Source organism: Hippoglossus stenolepis, chromosome 13, assembly GCF_022539355.2.
Source record: "Hippoglossus stenolepis isolate QCI-W04-F060 chromosome 13, HSTE1.2, whole genome shotgun sequence".
Lineage (NCBI taxonomy): Eukaryota > Metazoa > Chordata > Actinopteri > Pleuronectiformes > Pleuronectidae > Hippoglossus > Hippoglossus stenolepis.
The window spans coordinates 17,497,532-17,518,886 of NC_061495.1; the positions used below are offsets into that span (position 1 = coordinate 17,497,532).

Consider the following 21,355-nt stretch of genomic DNA (forward strand, 5'->3'; position numbering starts at 1 on the left):
TTGTTGGATTTTGACTTTTTTGAAAAGGTCCCTTGATAGAGGGGGGAGGCAGTACAAGTTGTTGGAGCTCCACTGCGTGAGCAATGACGTTGTTTTCTTAAAATACTGAATAACAAACCTCTGGCCTTGTTGGTGGCGAGAGGGGCATTTTTTTCAAGTGACACAGGGGACTCTTAAACCCAGTGATTTATGAATAGACCTGAGGTCGGGGTAAAGAATGAAAGGTACCCACCCTGAGTGAAGCAGGTGTGGGGTGAAAGCTGCAACAGCGATGAAGCCATGATGAAGAGGGCAGGACTGAGCTGACTTCATGGTAACTGTAGCCTTTAATACATCTGCTAGCAAGCTAGCTTTGTAGGGAAAATATGAACATTTTACTGCATGAATAAATTGTTGATATAAGAGACCATGGCTGGTAGATAGAAAGCCTCAACAAATATTATCAACTGGTATGATTCTCATCATTAAGCTGCTTCTGACAGTGATCGGTTGACAAAAGTCTTCTCAAAAGAGGTGAAATCCAATCCAGTATTTTTATTCTAATTATTGAAGCTCAATTTGTTTCAAGAAAGAGATGAATTTAGCATTGGTAAAACCAGTAATGCTAATGGAAGCATGCTAACATCCTAATTAATAAATATTTTACCATATCTACAGCTCAGTCTATCATAAATTCGCCGGTTACCCTGAGCAGCAAGGTGGTGGGAATGTTTTGCAGAGTTGGTCATAAACAAAATGGACGGATTGAAATTTTAACCTGGCGTTGATAACAGATGGGATGAAAGGATCATCAAAGTCGTTTGGATTCATACTTTGGAAACCACAAATGTCTGAACCAAACTTCATAGTAAACCATCTAATAGTCGTTCATACATTTCAGTTTTGAAATATCACCTTTGAGCCATGATGCTGGAGGGGCACCATGGCTCTTGTGTAATTTCTCCAAACATAGTTTTGAGTTTCTTGGTTTACCACCTCCTTTGTCAATGTTTCGGGTTAGTTCAGTGTGACCCCTGGGGTTAGAGCAGGAAGGTCAAGGTTCACTGTTCTGGGCACTGGGGCAAAAGTTCAAAATAGTAAAAGTCTAAAAAGAAACAAGCTGATCACACACTTGTTGAAAAGCCTTGTGGGCATAACCCTGATTTACTTGTCGTGAGCTGAAAGAATCCTCCAGCAGCTGGATGCCTCTGCGTGACATCATGAAGAGGTCAATATTAACTCAGTGTGTGAGATCAGAATCTGGCAACAGGCACATACATATTTTCAGACTACATATAGGTAATTATCTAGTACGGGGATGCTCTTCTTTTTAAAGAGAGAGAAAGCAACTGTTCCATGACTGACAAGGGTGATTTTAGAAAAGGCTGTCGTTCTTGTGTTGATGCCATTGACTGGTCAATAGATCACTAGTATTTTTGGATGCTTAGCAGAGCTAAATTCCACAGCTCTCTGTCCCTACGGGTGAGGTGACACAAACACTTTCAGATATTTACTTTTGTTTGCACTGCAAATTCCAAGATTGCCTCATGGTGAAGAGGGAAGGAGTCAGGAATGCGGACGCCTCACAAACTCAGATGCCGTAAACTCATCTGAAAATGTGACAGGACTGTGGGACGGCCACTCTTAAGCTGTTAAAAACAGATTCTTAACAGAGAGTTACTGTGGTGATGGGCTGATTGTCTCCGCTTTATGACTGTAAAATGTCAACTCAAAGCCCGGCAAATATTTAAAAATGCATCTATAGCACTGAGCTGCTCGGACCCTGTAGGCCTTTGGGCAACATGTGCATTCATTAACAAAACAAGAGCATGTACAGTTTGAGGAGCAGAGGTTGCAGAAAATAGTCGTGGAAGTTGGAGACAGTGAGTAATATACAGTGACAAATAGCAGACTGGGCACAGATTGCTCTGTGAGTTACAAATAGATCTAATAAGAACACTTCAACCCATTTTCCCACTGTGACAAATTTGTCAAAATGTCATTCACCCTGCCATCTACTATTAATATACTCTGCCTGTAAGTGGCTTTCCACGGGCACGCTTCAGCTAAAACACAAATAACAAATGTAACTTTCACCAGGGGCTCTGGACAATGTCGTGCAAAATCTGCATCATAAACTTTCTCAGGGCACAGAAGAGCTGTGTCAGCTGGTGGCAAAACAAAGACGCTCTATTTTACATACATGAACACAAAATACTGTCAGCCTGTTTCTCACTAGGACTCAGCTGATGGAAGTGTATGTTTCTGAAACGTTGCTCACTGTCATTCTTAACCCCATAGGAGAGTTTTGTCAACCATCTTTTTCTTCCACAATTATCATATTTAAATTTTGCATATTTTTAAAGATTAGGTTCCATTTGAAAAAAGCAAAAAAAGGCTTCAACTGCCTCATTAAGTCACAAAGACTCATCATGTACGTTCAAAATGTACAACTGTTCATCTGAATGTTTATTAATAGATGTTATAGCTGTTTATTTCCTTGTTTGATATGATCAGAGTCATTTAAATTGTCTGAGTGTCAAATCTTATTTTCAAATTTTATTTTTTGAAACTCAAGAGGCAAATCATAAATTAGTTTTTCCCTATGTAACAAGTAGAGTAAGTAATATACTAAACATACATTAAATTGATCTATATTATCAGCTGATATGGCAAATACCTCCAGCAGACCTGGAGCAACATTTGCATTCACACGGAGTCATGTGATGAATGTAAATTCTATATTTACGCTACTTTCAGCTCTTCTTTGGTCTCCACACACTCCTGACGGACACATCTGGTTCTTCAGCGGCTAAATGCTTCAGTGTGTTCCTCAGCCAGGTTATTTTGTGTGGCTGCTGTTTGGGGCTGGACGGATTGAAACTAAAAGTCTCAACGCCCAAAACAATCAGCAGATTTGAGGGTAACTGTACAGTAAGTTTAAAGGTTCACCATTATGAGTGACTCCTTCCACATGACGGCACCTTTAAGATACGTCTAATTTGTGGATCTTGTAAGGGAACTGGCGAGAAGAGTCAAAGACGAGGGTTTTACAGAACTCACGGTCTACTTTCACACGTTGCAGCATACAGTGCAGGCCGCATGGCGAGAGGCAGCGCTGAGGCCCATTGAGGCTTCATTAATGGAACAGGAAGAGATTTGAAGCACAAGGGCAAACACACACAACTCATTACCCCCTGGCTATCGTGTACCTTTCACACGGCAACTCAAAGTGTGTCCGTGTGTGTGTGTGTGTGCGTGCGTGTGTGCGTAAGGCGTGCGTGCGTGCGTGCGTGCGTGCGTGCGTGCGTGCGTGTGCGTGCGTGCGTGGTGCATTTATTGCATTTATGTGAGTTTTGTGTTTGAGTGGGCGGGTGGGGAACAGTTACAAGCTTAATTGCTCCTTGGAGATGAAAACTATATTTTGACTTAGTGTATATAAACCATAGCAATGGAGCCAACATGATGGATTTGAACTGATTACCTCATTAACGAAGGATGATGTCATTGGAGCATTCTCTCACACCTTATAAGAAAATACAATATGATTATTTTATTGTGTTATGGACAAAATGTTGTACACTGTTGGGAACATCACCGTGACGGAGAGTCAAATCCCGCCAAAGACCCGAAAGCTGACTAACCTGACACCTGGCTGTTGGAGATGCAGCAGGACATCCACCCTTTAACACCACTGTGTCACTTTGGATCCGAATGCATCCCTCATAACCACAGACGTTGAGCCCTCACCCCGGACCCTCACCCAAGACGCTCAGCTGGGACACACTGCCAGCCTCTGTTCTGTATCTAGACTCCAGGGAGCATACGAGTGCAGCAAAGGAAATAAAAGAGAAGGCACACAGTCACACAGCAGAGGTACAGTACTATTCATACTCTGTATAATGAGGTGGCTGGACACGTCAGAGTTGCTAAGTTGTTGTACACCGGTGTCAAACCTGCCCTGGAAAGTGTCTGTCGTCAGAGACCAACAAAGAACCTCTGAGAGAAAGATTCTTTTTAGTCCGTGGTTGTGACTTAATGCTACTTCGAAATGTTCATCAGACAGTTTTTTTTATCACAGTTTAACTCTGACTACACTTTTCACCCTGTTGCTATGAAAAGGTATAAAAGCATGGATGTTATTTTTCCTTCTGATTTTAGACAAACGCAGGTGTTGATCTTAGACTGATGGAGGATGTTTCAGTCTACTGTTCTCATTGGTGGAAGAGGAGCCTAAATAGATTTATTATAGAAAACTAAAGTAGCATTGCCACAATAACATGATTAAATTTTTAAGATAAGAGTTTTTGAAGTTAGATTTTGCTCAATTAATATTATGGCAGTGTGTTAGAGTTATAAATTTAAAAATAAATGAAAATAAATTATCAAATATTTAAAAAAAAATAAGGAGGTATCGGAAGTAAAGGTGTTCGAACTTAAAAAAAATATGACTTCAGAAAAGATATTATAGTAGAAATTGAATTATAGTGTAATCGTTACTTTGATGCTCTATTAGTCAATTTGACTCTAACTCTGATAAGTGACTAACTACAACACTGACTCATGTTTCTACTCTTTATTGCCTATTTTAATGCTTAATCCTTAATTTATCAAGTTATTTAAAATGAGGTACAAGAAATGCTTACTACTTGAGGTTAACCTCATAAATAAATTGTTACATTTCCGCTCTGACAACTAGCTCCAGTGTGTCGAGGCTCATACACACAAGTAAAGATTCACTCTTTATCACATTCATTGGCAGTAGATCACAACATTAATGAAATAAACTTTCCTCTTCATCACTGTCTTTCTCTGCGGCTGCTCAGCATCGGGACGTGAGCATGTTTTGGATCTATAAATGGTGGCATAAGATTTTGGGAGGTTATATTTATTTGCGGTCAAGTCCCCATCCCTCCATCCATCCATCCATCTATCCCTCCCTTCCTCTCTCGCTCTCTCTCGCTCTCTCTCTCTCCCCCTCTCTCCCCCACCCACCCACGTGGCTCCACCCTCCAGCTGATATAAGCTGTGTCCTTAAGGTGTGCGTCTGTTATGAGCACATATCCCAGGGCTCCCTCTGTGTGGTTGTCTGTCTGCCTGATATTCTGTCTGTTAGTCTGCAGTGATTATTTCCCCATAAACGGCCACTCAAAAAGGTAAGCACCGCTCTATTCTCACTTTGACTAATGTTTCATATGCTTTTGATTGTAACCTCTACAAGTAATTCATTTGGGATTTATGCAAGCGCTTTCTCGTTCATCTGCATGAAAGTTGGTTTATTCCCCTTTGTGAATTGTTTGCCCGTTCTGTGATTTACTATGCAGCCAATAGAGCTTTTAATTGTGTGCGTTCAGGAATGCAGCGTCATTAAACATCCCATTTCTCACTCTGTTAACACATTTCCATAATAACATTTGATTCAAGTTTTAAACAGAAGTGCTGATCTAAATGAATCAATGTAAATATTAGATATAACACAATAAATAGAAATAATTCCTATTTCGAGCCCCAAATCACATGTTTGTTCTCTGTAGTTGAAATTACATGAAGTGTCAGTGGTATCTGTTCCCCGCTGCTGATGGGTTTTATAGGCCTCACAGATTTGACCTTTGGCGTTGAGTTAGCATCATTTCTGTGCCTCATCATGGAGAGAACATATTCAGAGTGGTGTCTCTCAAACCGCTGTTTCCCTATAGTTTAGCTCCTTTCTCCAGGGTGTGACAGAGCTGTACTGTGATGATCTCTGTGAGAGAAAGTCTGGGCTAAAGGCAAATACTCAGCACGTTCAAATGTTTTAGGTTTGTGTGTGTGTCTGTGTGTCTGTCTGTCTGTGCGTGTGTGTGTGTGCATGCAGAAAGCTGAAGCCAAACTGTCAGATGTATGCGACGGGGGCAAGTGCAGCAGTTTGGTGAGAAGAGCCTGCAGAGCAAACAGAGCAGCTCTGTCTCTGTGGCCTGGTTTGCTTTGTAACGCTCTTTCTCTAATCTTCAGTTCGAGGCCTCAGTCACACAAACTTTGAAATGATTCACTTGCTACAAAGATAGAATCTCCTCGCTTATATTCAATACTACCGCTTCGGAGGAGTGTACAAACTGAGGAATGGATCCGAGGCCTAAAAAGCCAGAGCAATGATACGTTTATATGGGTTAATGTTAAATGTTATGTTTTCAGGCCTGCGATTATGAGGCTATACCTCAGATGTGATTTGTATGATTCGGAAGTAGGTGTTGAATTCAGAACTTTTGCTTAAGATCTTCACACTTTCATACCCACACAGTTAAAACCAGAACCCTTTCGAGACCACAGTCCTTTAGTTGCATGAGTATGAATAAAAAAACTAAGAAAAAGTATTTTCGTTTGTGTTATTTGGATTGTTTGATCAATATGTGGTACCCATAGTGTCTGCCAGTTTTTTCAAACTCAAATCTTTGGCTCATTTCTTCTTGCTTTATTTGGACGAAGATGACACTTTTTCTCCTCTTGGATTAGCAATATGTCGCTTATTTCTACTCTGATCTGATGTGTTTGCGTGATGTTCAGGGACTTAAAGGAAAATACACATTCTGCTGTGTACCAAAAAATCTATTCAACAAGCTTCTAACGTCTTTTGATGTTCGGCATTTCTCTCTTTCACGTTTATTTCTCTTTCTCTCTTCATACATTAAAACGAATGTATCGGTCCTGCATTGACCTGAGATTGTGGATGGTCCTGTGCACAAGAGATAAACTTTCAAATGTAGTGCGTGCTCGTATTTGCTTGTGCGAGTGCATTGACTCTCCCTGTATCCCTTATTTGACAAACGTCAGGAATGTGCAGGACAAAGAGACAAAAGAACCCAATGAAAACTAAGAATGATGGTCGGGTAAAATAGAAGGAAAGAGGCAAACACTTGCTGCACAGCTGTGTCAGTGTGTGTGCGTGTGTGTGCGCATGTGTGTGTGTGTGTGTGTGTGTGTGTATGTGTGTGCGTGTGTGTGTGAACGGGGACAATCGTAGCGTGACTTGAAGAGGTGTTAATTTTATGAGGTGTGCTCTGTGATAAAAGCTGCATTTAGGGAGCCATGGAGCTGCAAATGTTGTTCCCTGAGAAACCACAGCCTCGGTGCACTTACCAAGATTGAGTGCGAGGGCACCGCTGGCTTAAGTTCGAATTTGTAAATGCTTCGCAGTGCGGGCAGGAAGGCAGAGCGGTTTGCCAAACATGTTCAGTGGGATTTAAACACTGGTTTTTGGTCAGGCTGCCCTTTTTAAGAGAAGCAATGGGGGGCAAACTTTAAGTAGGACCTAATGTGGCTGAATAAGTGACTGTTTTAGGTTGTAAATGCTTTTGCAGGCACACATAAACTCAAAGCACAAGTAATACATGCATGTAAGAACACTTAAACCTCAACAGATCCATTGTTCAACCTCAAATGGCCACCACTGGACTTTTCTGTAGCTCTTTTCCCTGCTCTGTTGACAAGGTGGCTTAAAGAGACCCACCGTCTCCCCCTCTGACCTCCACTGCAGTCTGCAAGGTCACTGAGTGGCTCCAGGTCACTGAAGCTGGATGTTTCCAAAGGGGAGAAAAAAGGCCAATGGGGGCAAACAGACAGATGGAGACAGAGAGGACAGAAGTGAGATAGAGGGTGAAGCCGGTGAAGAACAGACACGGCTCTGTTCGTACAAAGATGCAGGAAGAAGTGGAGACGGTGAGAAGAGAGGTGTCTGCATCCGACGGAGGAGGGGGGACGGACAGATGTGTCTGGAGACGTGTAGACGCAGCTGATATTTCCATCTTGGTCAGAGGAAAGGTTAAAAAGTGCTGTTGTGGAAGAATGTGGCAAATGGCAGTCCTGCCCCATCAGCTGAGCAATATACACGGATCAGAACTGGTTTTAATGTTGTTACAGATCAATGTAAATCCAGGACACCAGATTCAGGTGTGTTTCATGAGTGAGGGATCATTGAAACACTCAGTCATTCTTCCTAGTCCTCACCTACGTTGTGGATCTTACGATACAAATCACACCACCTTAAAAGACATTAACATTTATTAAATTTATGATGCAAGCATAACAATCATTTTGCTTTTTTGGCACACAATAGCAATATCACTGCACTCTTTTATCCCCCAAAATAATTTATTGATTTCTCCTGAAACTGCAGTAACGCTACACACCAGAGTTCATCGTTAATAGTAGCCATGATACTTCAATTATTGACAGGTGTTTCCAAAGCAAACTGGAATAGCACTCAGCAGAGAGCATACTGTATCTCCGCCAAGGCCCAACAGTCCCCTTATGAAACCACTTTAAAATTCTCTAGATCCAGATTTTTATTGTTATCTAGATATATTTTTTTAATCAAAATCCATGACTTATTCTCTGCAGAAATCAATGAGAATATTGAAAAAAATCTTACAATGTTATAGAAAGTAGAACAAAATCCAGGATCCCCCCAGATTCACAGTAAAGTTTCATGATAATCTGTGCGGTATTTTTTGCATAATCCTGCTGACAAACAAAGAAACGCAAATGAAAAGAAAACCTCCTTGGCGGAGGTAATAAACTTCATTATTGAACACAAACATATTTTTTTATGAGGTTGAAAATCAGGCTTTGCTTTTTTCCTCAAACATCATAGAAGAAAGACGTTGCTGCCTGATGTTCCCTCACCACTTTCCTGTAGTGGTAAATCACTAGTACAGAGGAGGTTGTTGTTGATTCGCTGTATTTTTGATCACCTTATTCTTTCTTTACTCTTTATGGAGATTGCATCTCGCATAAGGTTGGGTGAAGGTTGACTCAGCAAAAACAACAGCTTACAGACATATCATTCCCCCGAGTCTTCTAACATCGTACACCTGACGGACAGTTCACTGTTTTCCGTTTGTGTTAAATGTCAAGAAGATGGACATCTGGAAGTAGTCGAGGAAGCAGAGGCACACACATGTGTGTTCATACACACGTGGCACATATAGACAACTGATGTAGACGACTCTGAGGTTTGCTTATTTTTGAGGCTGTCTGGCCCAGGCAGGACATGCTGAGAGCTCAGTGGTGTGTGACCAACCAAACATGATTCTGGCAGCAGATGTTGAAACCACAGATATTTGTCCCTCTGTTGTCTAATGGTAAATGTGTTGGCTGAATGTGTTTGGATGATGGGATGGGATCAAGTGGGTGTGAACAAATTAAGAAAGAATAATTTTGTAGAATTTTTACTTCGCTAAAGGGATATTCATGCAATGGTTTGCAAATATTAGCTTTTACAGCCTGAACAAATGTTAAAAAGTAGATCCTGGATGGGCTAATTTACACATGCCAGCAGGGATAGCAGTGCCTCAGCTGTACTTTGTGTTTTTTTTGCTAGCAAACATTAACATGAAGCCAGAATATCCTGAATGCAAACACTGACATCTCACGCTGATGACGTCATTTGGTGGTGAGGTCCTGCTGATACACAGGCTCGACCCATTGCGAATCAGTCTCAGCTGTCAATCATGAGGTTGCACCCTGTTTTTATTGCATCAAATAACTAATTAAAACCAAACTTACCTGGAAATTGACCATTTGTACATAGATTGGTGTAATAAGTACTACCTTAAATGACAGAAATCATGTTGGAGAAAAATGTATTTAATCTGTACTTTGACTCCATGTCCCATCTGCAGCCAACCACCAGGTGGCGATTCAATGCATTGGCTTCACATTTGGGGATCAGTCATGGCGTCCATCTTTACAGCCTGTGCTACTACATGTTAAACATAGTAGCCGCTGGCGTGCCTGTAGACTTTTCATCTTGTTTTTTAAAAAACTATATAGTGCAATAAGATATAAATATGCAATTATATTATATTATATTATATTGCAAGTGATTATCATACAATTCTCATATATTTGCACAACTGTGCATGTGTGTGTCCTCTACTGTCTCATGAACCAGTCAGCTAGTCAGTGTGGACAGGGTGTGAAGTGAATCAACACACTGGTGGTGAAATCTGTCTGCTATGAAAATGTAGACCATGGCTGCCATTCCTGTTCCTGTCACTGTTACGAATGGCCGCATGTCAGAGAGTCATCACTGTGGGAACCAAAATGTTTCACACCAGCGTGTGAAAAAATTAAACTGTAAATACGACACATTTGAGAAACAGCTCACATCACGTTACTCACGCCTTCACGAATACTGTCAGCTGCCACATAGTCATATGTGACTTCATGTTTGTGTAAGAATATAGATGGAGGGATGACGCTAGCACTTAAAGGTGACTGTAAAGGGCATAATAGTCGTCTTTATAGTCACTTTGTTGTAACTGCTGCCTTCTCTTTTCCTATTTAGTCTAATAACAAGTTAAAACATGGAAATTGCTGGTTAATGTTTATGTCAGAGTCTGAAAGTGGCTCCACTGTGTGTACAAGTCACTCAGGAGGCAGCACCTATGTAGAATAATGTACTTGAGAAAAAACGAGCAGGTGAAGATGGAAGGTGTTTCCATCACTCTCCGGTTGCCATGACAATGTTATGGCGTTGCTATGTGACACCGAACAGACCCTCGTTGTACGGGTCCCTCTGATGTGTAGTTCCAAGTTTTGTTATTTTTCCAGCCCTTTAAAAAACCCCATCCGTTCACACATACCAACACTGAGCTGGGACGTTCCTAAAAGGTAGTAAAACAGTCTGTTTATTTTCTTAAACCTCTTTATGTAAATTTACATGATCATGTTCACCTGAACGCTTACATAAAATTTCACATCATATATTATTGAATCAGAACTATCTATCTAATTTAATAAAAACAAAAAAATACTAATATTTTATTGTAAATTTACCCTAAATAGCACAATATATTGTCATTAAAATACATTTAATGCAATTCAGTGAAAAAACAGCATTGTTTTTTTTTTTATCTGATTTCTCCAGACTACTACTACTACTACTCCTTCTAATAATAATAATAATAATAATAATAATAATAATAATAATAATAATAATAATAATAATAATAATCTTGCTGTAATCTTGAGAACATTTTTCAAAAGTTGTTGTTGTTTTTTAAACCCTGCTATAATAATAACGACATCTAACTATGGTAACTATATATTCACAGATAACATAACAATGTTTTAACATTTTTGTTAGTGGGTCAATCCCTAAAATCAAGCCTGGGCTTTAATTATCAGTCCTAATTTACCCTGATTACATATGTTAATAAAACTAGTTTGTTTGGTATCATGAAAATTGTCCTCTTATTTAAGATTGGAAATGTTCTTTTTGTGTCATGAAAGCTTCTCTGTTTTGCTGTGTAAAAGTAGTGACTATTTCTGGCATGCAATTAGATAGTGGAGGAAAGTTTGCACCTCTTTCACAAAAACATGTCTTGGCTCTGAGTGCTTGTTGTCAAACATGTCTGATTATTTTAACCTTACAACTGTCTCAGGGTCGATGCATCCCTTTTTTTCTGACCCTCACACCCAGTTCCCACCTCTCAGAAGTCTTTCATTTGCATTATATAGTGGATACGAGTCTGTAGTTTCAGCTTTTCTAAAGAACTATCAATGTTATTTGTTGGTTTAATGAAACCACTTCTAAAAGATAATTGTACTAATGAGAAAAGTTATAATGGTATTAACAAATCAATATATATCCTCCCCCATCACCGTCTTCTCCATTAGTTTCCATTATCTATCTCGTCCTACACAGCATCAATCTGTGCAGCCTGGGACGTGAACACAGCCTCTCACAGACAATGGGAAAAGCTAGATGCTCAGGTTCGCCTGTGTGACTCTCAGAGTTTGACTTTATCGGCCATTCCTGCACTCTCTGCAGACCTAGATTCACTGAGGCCACAGCTTCCGCCCAGTGGTCAAAAATAGGCTCCGGTTCTTGTTGGGAAAAAACCAATGGCATTCCTCTGGACTCTTCGGCATGTCTGGCCTCTGTCGTCGTGGAAACTAGGTGGGCTTCCTTCAAAGGCCAGTTCTCATGAGGGGAGACAGTGGCACGGCCATGTCAAAATCACCAGTCGACTGAGAAAAGGTGAAAGGGCGGAAGAGATCCAAAGAGCCAGTAATGGAGTCGACAGCGAGGATGTGGTTTAGGATGTAAATTAGAAAAGCTACAGATGACTTGGGTGTAATAAAACTGTGAATGAGATCACGGTTGAACCTGGAGTGCGGGAGTAAGGCCGGAGATGCAACAACTTAAATGCAGATGGTAGTTGTAAAGAATGATTTAATAACAGAACTAAAAGTCTTATTCATGGACTGTGGAGCCAATGAAAACCCCATTGTTCTATTAGTGACTATTTAAAGCAGAAAGCTCAGAGGTGAATAAAGTAAATAGCTGAACTGCCCAGCAGGACCACTGTGTTTTCTCAGAAATATGTATACTTGTTGGACCAGATGTTTGAATGCTTATAACATATTAGCACAGTCACATGAATGGCTTCTTCCTCACTTGTTTTGAGTTTAGTAGGTGGATGTATGTTTCTTTTAGTTTGAGCTACTTTAGGTATTTCTTTACTGCTGTTCTCCTTCCTATGTCATCTACTCACTTTACTTTTCTTGTCATTAATCAGTATTTTTATTGTCTTGGGATTGAAGTCATTGCATTAATGCAGGAACCACAAGAATGCTCCTATTAAGACCAATGGAAGTGGTGTACACACCAGTGCATTAGCTAGTTGGTGACAGAACAAATTAACCCACTAACTATAAACTTAAAAGTTCAAGTGTCAAGCAAATAAAGTTCAGGTAAATTATCTAACAGCAGTGTTGACACACAACTTGTTAATTTACAATAAATGCTATGTAAATCCTACCTATCGTGTACATTGTCCAAACTGTCCTTTGACAAACGTATAATATTGTGCACATCAGTATGTTACAGGACTGCAGATCTTACCTCTGTAAAGGTGAAATGTGTGGCTGGCAACTCAGATAATAGAACTGATTAAGTATGAAAGCCTTTTTTTGCGCCAATTCAAGATAACATTGAAATAAAAGTTTACGCCCAACATATGAGCAGCAGTGGGAAATTTAGAAGTGTGACGTTTATTTTGATGCCCTCTTGTGGAAAACTGTAGAAAGATCACTCCAGCGTGAGTGACACACATTTATAATGGCTTGAAAGTGTCAAACTAACACTGAAATAAGAAGGTACAGAGCAAAATATATGGGATGAAAAATAAGCTAAATAACAATAGGTTATAACTCTATTGAAGAAACCATAATCAAAATTGCTCACACAGTTATTTCATATTTTTGTAATAGCTCAGAATTAGTGGGTGTTAGATTTAGAACAAAGGCAATCAGATATATGTCTAAAAGTTATTGCCTAAAGGAAAACTTTTCAAAATCCTGTTCTGAATGTTGTTTCAGTGTCACCCCTAGAAGTAGAAATTCCTTAAAGGTCATTTACATTGAAGTCCACAACCTAACACATACCAGTGTTCAGAAGACCAATGCATAGTTCCAATGTATAACCAGCAGAGGTAGACAGAGTGTGACCTTGAACTGCCTACACTTTGCAAACAGGTTTCTTGACTTTACTGACTTGAGGGTACTCATGATTTTTCAAGAAGTGCTAAGATGTTACCACACTAATGTTTGATCTACTTGCTAGCATACAGAACTGAAGAAGAGAGAAACCCCTGGCTCATATCTTCTGTTCTTTATCTTCCATTCAGATCTTGGCCATGGTTCCTCTCCCTGCCCCCCTCTCCCTTACTGTGCTACAGCTTGCAGCACTGACTTATGTGTGTGGTGGTGCATACTACGGACACAAGCAACACCCTCAGCCATACCAGCCAGTGCAGCATCACCAACATATGGGAATGGGCAAAGAAGGCTTTCCCCAGCAACAGTACCTTGGAAAAGAGGTGCCTTATATGCAGTATCCACAGTACAGGAAGGAGCTACCACAGATGCCCATGCACAAGGGCAAAGAAAATGCTCGTAAAGGGGGTGGTTATAAAGGCGGTCAAGATAAAGGTGAGAAAGATCAATATTTTCTACAGGTAGAAACCAACACCCTTCAAAGATCATGTTTATATATATTCATATCTTGAAAATGTGACACGACCTGCTAAAGGGCACAAATGTGTATATTTATATAGCAAATATTTGTTATATATGTTCCAAGTTCCAAAAACAAAATGTTTAGTATTTAGTTTTCTTTCTTATTTTTTTTTTTTTTTGTGTGTATTTTGTATTATCCCCACCAAATTAGTGAATATACATGTTTGTTCTTACATGTTTGTGAACTGACTAAGAAGAGTTTTGATTTTCGATTTCATAATTTCATAATTTTACGTTGAATGTGTTTGTCATTCCTCACAGGACAGACAATTCCCAGTGGGGCTGAAGGAATTCCTCAAGGAGAGCCTGGTCCAGCTGGACCACCTGGACCAGAGGGGCCTCCAGGTCCTCCTGGACTTCCAGGAAATGGACAACCAGGATCTGTGGGGCAACCTGGACCTTCTGGTCCACCAGGAGTGCCTGGGATGGGAAAACCAGGTTTGCCAGGGCTGCCAGGCAAGCCAGGAGGAAATAGTGAGGCTGGACCACAGGGTGAAATGGGTCCCAGGGGTGAGAATGGACCATCTGGACAGCCAGGACCTCAGGGTACCCCAGGACCACCTGGGCTACCAGGGATAGGTAAACCAGGGATGCAGGGACTACCAGGTCAACCAGCGACAAAAGGAGAACCAGGTCACAAAGGTCTACCAGGACTACCAGGATTACCAGGACCCAAAGGTGATAAAGGAATGGGTCAGCCAGGACAACCCGGTCACAAAGGTCTCCCAGGGCCCAACGGACCAGCCGGCCCAAGAGGACTGCCTGGTTTTGGAAAACCAGGCTTGAATGGGGCACCAGGCCCACATGGACAACCAGGAGAGAAAGGACATCCTGGAGAGCAAGGACCAGCTGGACCACCTGGTGAAGGAGGACAGCCTGGCCCACTAGGACTACCTGGTCAAGGAAAGCCAGGTCAAAATGGCCTTCCAGGACAGCCAGGTATGTCAGGTGCCAAAGGACATCCAGGAGCACCAGGTTTGCCAGGGAAGCCAGGACTGCCTGGGTTTGGTAAACCAGGGCTCCCAGGACCAAAGGGTGATAAAGGTATGGGTGGTCCACCTGGACTGCCAGGCCCAAAAGGAGAAAAGGGACACGGAGGACTGCCTGGTATGCTTGGATCCCCTGGGCCAAATGGTCCACCAGGTCCTCCAGGTCCCTTGGGACCACTGGGGGGTATAGGTTCCCCTGGGCCTAAAGGAGACTGTGGGGAAGGAGGGCCTAAAGGGCTTGATGGAGGCCAGGGTGAACCTGGTCCTCCTGGGATACATGGTAAGGATGGTCTGCCTGGAGACAATGGAGAACCAGGGCCAAGAGGTCCCCCAGGGCCAAGTGGTGTCAAAGGAGATGATGGACATAAAGGTCTACCTGGTACATCTGGTCCTCCGGGACATCCAGGGCTAAAAGGACACGGTGGACTACCCGGTGAAGTGGGACCTCAAGGCCCTAAAGGAATCCCAGGAATGGATGGTGCAGCAGGACCAATTGGGCCTGCTGGTCTTCCTGGGGCAAAAGGAGATGGTGGTCTCCCTGGTCTACCGGGAATTGTAGGTCAGGGGAGTCCCGGTATTTCTGGTCCCATAGGACCCCAAGGAAAAGAGGGACCATTAGGACCCCCTGGGAAACCAGGTCAGCCTGGCCTTCCTGGACCACCAGGCCCAGCTGGAGCAACTGGACTGTCTCCTGACATGGCTGGAGTACTCTCTGAAATGGGCCCTGGACTAGATGGTGTTAAGGCTGGTAGTTATGATAAGAAGGGCAAGTATGGCGGCAATGGGGCAGAAGTAATGGGTGTCAGTGGGTTAGAAATGCCAGCATTCACAGCTGTAGTAACAACTCCCTTTCCACCTGTCGGCACTCCAGTTGTCTTTGACAAGCTCCTATACAATGGTCGCCAAAACTACAACCCCCAGACAGGAATTTTCACCTGTGACATGCCTGGCATTTATTACTTTGCCTACCACATCCATTGCAAAGGAGCCAATGTGTGGGTGGCTTTGATGAGGAACAATGAGCCAGTGATGTATACGTATGATGAATACAAAAAGGGTTTCCTAGACCAAGCGTCAGGGAGTGCAGTGTTACCTCTCCAACCTGGAGACACTGTGTATATTCAACTGCCCTCAGATCAGGCTTCAGGACTTTATGCTGGGCAGTACGTGCACTCCTCCTTTTCTGGGTATTTGTTGTATCCAATGTAAAACCACAAACTGCAAGGAGAGATAGGTTTTAGTGAGAATTAAATAGGTGCATAGTTTTGTATAATATAAAACAACTGAATTACCTGAGACAGAGCAGTCTTTTTTAATGTAAACAAGCTGTTGATCAATAACAGAGATGAGAGGAGAAGATAATGAAGGGTTGTACATACAGCAACTTGTATCCTGTAAACCCTTATAGCTGTTTAATTGGGAAATAAATATCTTTGTTTTACAGCTTTGAAAACAAAAAGAGTGAGGAAAAGACATTCCATGAAGACCTAAAATGGCTCTGAATGTATCTGAATGTATCAGTGAAAAAAATAAGAAGAGTGCAATTTGTAAACACATCAGAGGAATGTGTAAAGTTTATGGAAAATACAATTTAAAATGTAAAATTCTAGTTATACCATTGTGACAGTGTTAGATTTTGTCCCTGCACCTCCTCAAAACTGGCAGCTACTCCATGTGGCAAGAATGTGAAATACAGTAGGAGACATTCTGGCAGGAAATTCATAATTTTACATTCACACCTTTGTAAAAATGTTGTCTTTGTCTCTCCACTGATTACAGCAAGTAGGTCAAATTACCTCTTGACAGTGATGCAGATAATGAAAAGGTTTGCATTTGCAGCAGCTTGAGTATTTTAGATGTTCATGTAACCTGCAAATGACTGAGGTTTGTAATTTGAGTGAGAATCAAAGAATAAGAATGTAATATTAATTTTTTTTTTTTGTTCATGGATGGGTTAGGGTTAGGCTAAAATATTTTTTATGCTAAATCACAAAGGTCAAACAAACTCGCCATTTTGCCCTGAACTATTAAAACCACTCCTTTGAATGGATATGAAAACCGAAAACTCAAAATTTAACCAGATAGTTTGTCTCGATAAATATAGTATTTCCATAGGTGCTAAATACGAGGAAACGTTGATCTGCGAACATTTACAATTGCGCAGTTATGACTTAAATTACTCGACAGGGGTTAAGTAATGTTCCACTCATCCTGCTGTTGAAAGAAGTCAAACAGAGGAGGATTTATATGAAGATTTCACTATATTGTCATTTCAAACCAGAATAATTTTTGAAATAAATTGTTACCTAAAAGATTCTTACTTATTGTTTTTAATTTAATTTTCAACTGTTAATACTCTGTAACTGTTCTTTAAGTCATGATTTCAAGTTGTAACAACTTTATACATAACCCTATTGTAATTGTAATGGCAGCATAATTAAAATGGTGACAAATGAAAATTAATTGGTTACTATATTTTTGAAATGAAACTCTTTAACAGTGGGACTTCATATGTAACCAGTTGCTCTTGTGTAATTTGTTTTGTGATATAACAAAATGATGTTCCACAGTTTCCTTGGTGGGCTTCATTTAATATCTTGCTGCCAGGTTTGTGAGGAAAACATCCATTTGCATTACAGTTATTGGACTCAAAGTAAATCATGAACATTGCAGCAATTCATAGCCACAATTATGTCAATAATTTATTATTTTATCTGTTGATTACCTATATGCTATGAAATGGACATCAAGCACCAAAAGTTTTAAAGGAAAAAATAAATGTTTCTTCTTTTAACCATGGTGCTAATATTTTCAGTGTAACCAATGAATTTGTGTGTTAATGTTTCATGTTTGTTATTATTGTCTATTGTTGTTTTTCTAAATAAAAATTGTTTAATTAAAACAACCTTTGACTTTTGTTCGGACATCTTTGTTTCGAAGCTGACAGAAGACAATCCATTTGAATGAAGTTGGAATATAAAATATAAATTGCCTGACACCTTTACTGTTAAGGCCACACCATGTGGAAAGGTATGCTGTGCAGCTTCAAAACTCAGCATCATGATGTAACATTGATCTGAGAATATCACTGTAGAGGACATTATGGTAATCATCTTATTATGTAATCATTCATTCGGGAATTAAGGAAATCGAATTTCAGGTCTATCGAAAAACAGTGTGAACGATATCGATCAAGAAGAAGAAGAAGAAGAAGAAGAAGAAGAAGAAGAAGAAGAAGAAGAAGAAGAAGAAGAAGAAGAAGAAGAAATAGTGGAGCGATGAAAGGCGAAACTGTGTTTTCATCTTAATTTATAAATCAGTTATGAGACTTATTCAGTCATAAATATCATAGAACATATATAAGAATCCAGTGTTTATTTCACACAGATGTAAAGTAGAGCACAATCTACAATTTAATTAATGTCACCATCATTGATAAGTTTAATTTAAATTGGGCATGTGAAGCTATAACAGCTGTCTACATGTAGTACACATATCCCTGTATAGACATGTGTCTCACATAAAATGTGTAAAAAATGAAAAAAGGACAAATGAATCTAGTCTCATGCTCTTCAACATCTCTGTTTTGTGCATTCAGATCAAATTTCAATTTCGTACAATATTCACGAATGAATGTGTTTAATAATGTGGCCCCGCGGCAAATGGCGGAGGTCAAATAATGATGGTGACAGCAGAGTGGAGATGAACGGATGAGTTGTTCCTAAACCTGTGCTGCAGGAACATTGAGCAGATGTCGCAGCTCAGATGACGAGAGAGAGGACAGATGCTGATGCTGCGGTGGGAGGACTTCCGGTTGTGTTTGTGTCTGCGCATGCGCGGACCCGTCGGCAGCATCTTTTCATCCCATCTTTTGTTTGCTCAAATTTAAGCAACGAGCTCGAGCGCACGTAAAGGAAAACACAGCGGTAAGCTTTGATCGTAAGATATATTTGACCCTGTAACGTCTGTACTGACGTTAAGAAGACGCTAGTCCTCATGTACATTGTGTGTGTGTGTATGTGTATGTGTGTGTGTGTGAAGGTAACGCCGAATCAGGTTAGTTAGCAACAGCAGCTAACCTGCCTCAAAACGAACAATTAGCCTGTAAGCTAGGTGTAAGCATTAGAAAGAGTCTGCTGTAGTCTTGTGTGTTTTTAAACCTAAACCACTGGTCTCATGTGTTTCCTATATTGTGACGTGAGCAGGTGAAAAGTGTCAAATGTTGCGTACCTATTATAAACAACTAGTATATTTATTATATGTAATAAATTCGCCTTACAGAAAAACTAAGATTAGCAAAGCTTTATTTCAGACGTATATGTGCATGCCAGTGTAAAAAATTAAGTAAATAAATAAATGACAAACAGAACATGAATGCAGAGATTCAAGGATCACATTTGTTCCAGTGTTTCCAAACACAAGATGGGTCATTAAGTGTAATTTAAGGCCCTTATTATCTGCAAGTGAAATGATAAAAGGACGCCTGTGAGGATTTGCTGCTTTTCAATCGTTTTCACAATCTTCTGGTTTTGAATTGCAGACAAAACAAACAATGTGAAATCTTGCCCTCTGTAAGATAGTTTTTTTTTTTCACTTTTTCCTGACATCTCATGTATACTGGCAGCTCTGGTTCCATCATGTTCTACCTTTGTGTTTTTTTGTGTCGTCAGGTTTCTCTCAACATGACATCACGTGTAGGTCCGAGACCTGCTGGGACCAATGGAAGTGAATTTAAACTCAGAGAAAGGGGGACGCCACCCTACCAGATGAGGCAAGTCAACTACATCCGATGTTGCTTGTTAAATGTAAATGTTATCTTCAAATTGATTTACACACCCTGACATCCCTCTTTCCATTTCTCAGTGCTTCCCTTAAGTCAGAGGTGCGGAAGTTAAACTTGGTCCACCTTCTGATCTGGCTGCTGGTTGCTGCTCAGGTGGTCGTCAGCCACTTCAACCTGGTGTCACACGACATAGTGTCCATGCCGTACCAGTGGGAGTACCCCTACCTGCTCAGCCTCCTCCCTCTGGTCGGCAGCAGTCTGTCACTTCCAAAGAACAATATCAGTTACCTGGTCTTGTCCATGATTAGCGCAGGGCTGTTCACTATGGCACCTCTTATTTATGGTGGAATGGAGATGTTTCCTGTCGCGCAGCAGCTCTACCGCCACGGAAAGGCCTACCGCTTCATTTTCGGTTTCTCCGCAGTGACTGTTATGTACCTCATCATGGTGGTTGCTGTTCAAGTGCACGCCTGGCAGCTGTATTACATGAAAAAGCTGCTAGACTCATGGTTCGATGCCACAGAGGAGAAGAAGAAGAAATAGTGGAGCGATGAAAGTTGTGACTGGGCAAAACTGTGTTTTCATCTTAATTTATAAATCAGTTATGAGACTTATTTAGTCATAAATATCATAGAACATATATTATAAACCAGTGTTTTCTCACAAAGATGCAAAATAGAGCTAAATTTACAATTTATGCTGGAATTTATTTATTTGTTTATTTATTTGTTTATTTATTGTCATTTATTGATAAGTGTAATTTGAACTCAACCATCCTTGCACACTCTACATCACTGGGTCTGGACTGCTACTTTAATTCAAATTAAAGTAGCAGTGGTCATTTAGGAGCAGGACTCATTCTCTTTAAATTGTTGTCATGGTTTGAAGAGAATGGATGTAGAGGTGTACACAACAAAGGGAAGGCATTAACTGTTTCAACCCACATACATTCCTGGGCAAAGATCTCAAGCACTTTTCAAGTTTAGCTCCATCACGTAGTCCCCTCAAGGAGGCATCTGCATGGAGTCCTGCTGCAACAGGCTCCGACAGAGGTGGGTTTTTAATATCAAAGATTACGTGAAAAGATGGTAGAGTATGAGGCAAAAATACGATGGCAATTTCTCCGAGAACAACATGCCAGTATGTTGAAATCTGCAAAAGTGTTCTCAGTGTTTACAGAGGTTTAGTTTTAATGCCTGAATCTTGCAGTTATAAGTAGGTTGCTTATAAATATATAGGCTTCTACTGTTTGTGTTAAAGTGACATTATTTTATTTTTTCTCCACATGTGCTTCTGTTTGCTCCTTCATTACGTCTTCCTCTTTCAATATCATTTTTACCTGAATACATTTTTACCATTAATAAAGGAAGTAACCCATGGTAACTGCATGTATTGTTATGTTTTCAGGTATTTTACCTCGGCATCAGAAACCCAGTCTGTGCACATGGATAAAATATGCATTGTAAACAACATAAATAAAAAATAAAGGACTCTTCTTAACTTTAAATGTGATGTTTTATTATCTCTATGAGTCGCATCG

The 21,355-nt window shown here is 40.5% G+C and overlaps 2 protein-coding genes across 2 annotated transcripts; both read left to right on the top strand.

Moving 5' to 3' along the window:
• Positions 1 to 5,030: 5,030 nt before the first annotated feature.
• col8a1a (collagen, type VIII, alpha 1a) lies at positions 5,031 to 17,937 on the top strand. Its single transcript, XM_035173830.2, has 3 exons — positions 5,031 to 5,135; positions 13,653 to 13,956; positions 14,305 to 17,937. Exons 2-3 carry the CDS (start codon positions 13,662 to 13,664, stop codon positions 16,239 to 16,241), a joined length of 2,232 nt encoding a protein of 743 aa, XP_035029721.1. The 5' UTR covers positions 5,031 to 5,135; positions 13,653 to 13,661; the 3' UTR covers positions 16,242 to 17,937.
• An 886-nt stretch (positions 17,938 to 18,823) lies between these two features.
• jagn1a (jagunal homolog 1a) lies at positions 18,824 to 21,322 on the top strand. The gene is made up of 3 exons (XM_035174782.2): positions 18,824 to 18,958; positions 19,703 to 19,803; positions 19,896 to 21,322. Exons 2-3 carry the CDS (start codon positions 19,715 to 19,717, stop codon positions 20,356 to 20,358), a joined length of 552 nt encoding a protein of 183 aa, XP_035030673.1. The 5' UTR covers positions 18,824 to 18,958; positions 19,703 to 19,714; the 3' UTR covers positions 20,359 to 21,322.
• Positions 21,323 to 21,355: the final 33 nt, after the last annotated feature.

Bases quoted from the DNA above. Each gene is read 5' to 3' on its own strand.
- jagn1a (XM_035174782.2), top strand. From the start codon at position 19,715: ATGACATCACGTGTAGGTCCGAGACCTGCTGGGACCAATGGAAGTGAA. The intron at 19,804-19,895 runs GCAAGTCAACTA...TCCATTTCTCAG, and splicing joins ACGCCACCCTACCAGATGAG to TGCTTCCCTTAAGTCAGAGG.
- col8a1a (XM_035173830.2), top strand. From the start codon at position 13,662: ATGGTTCCTCTCCCTGCCCCCCTCTCCCTTACTGTGCTACAGCTTGCA. The intron at 13,957-14,304 runs GTGAGAAAGATC...CATTCCTCACAG, and splicing joins TAAAGGCGGTCAAGATAAAG to GACAGACAATTCCCAGTGGG.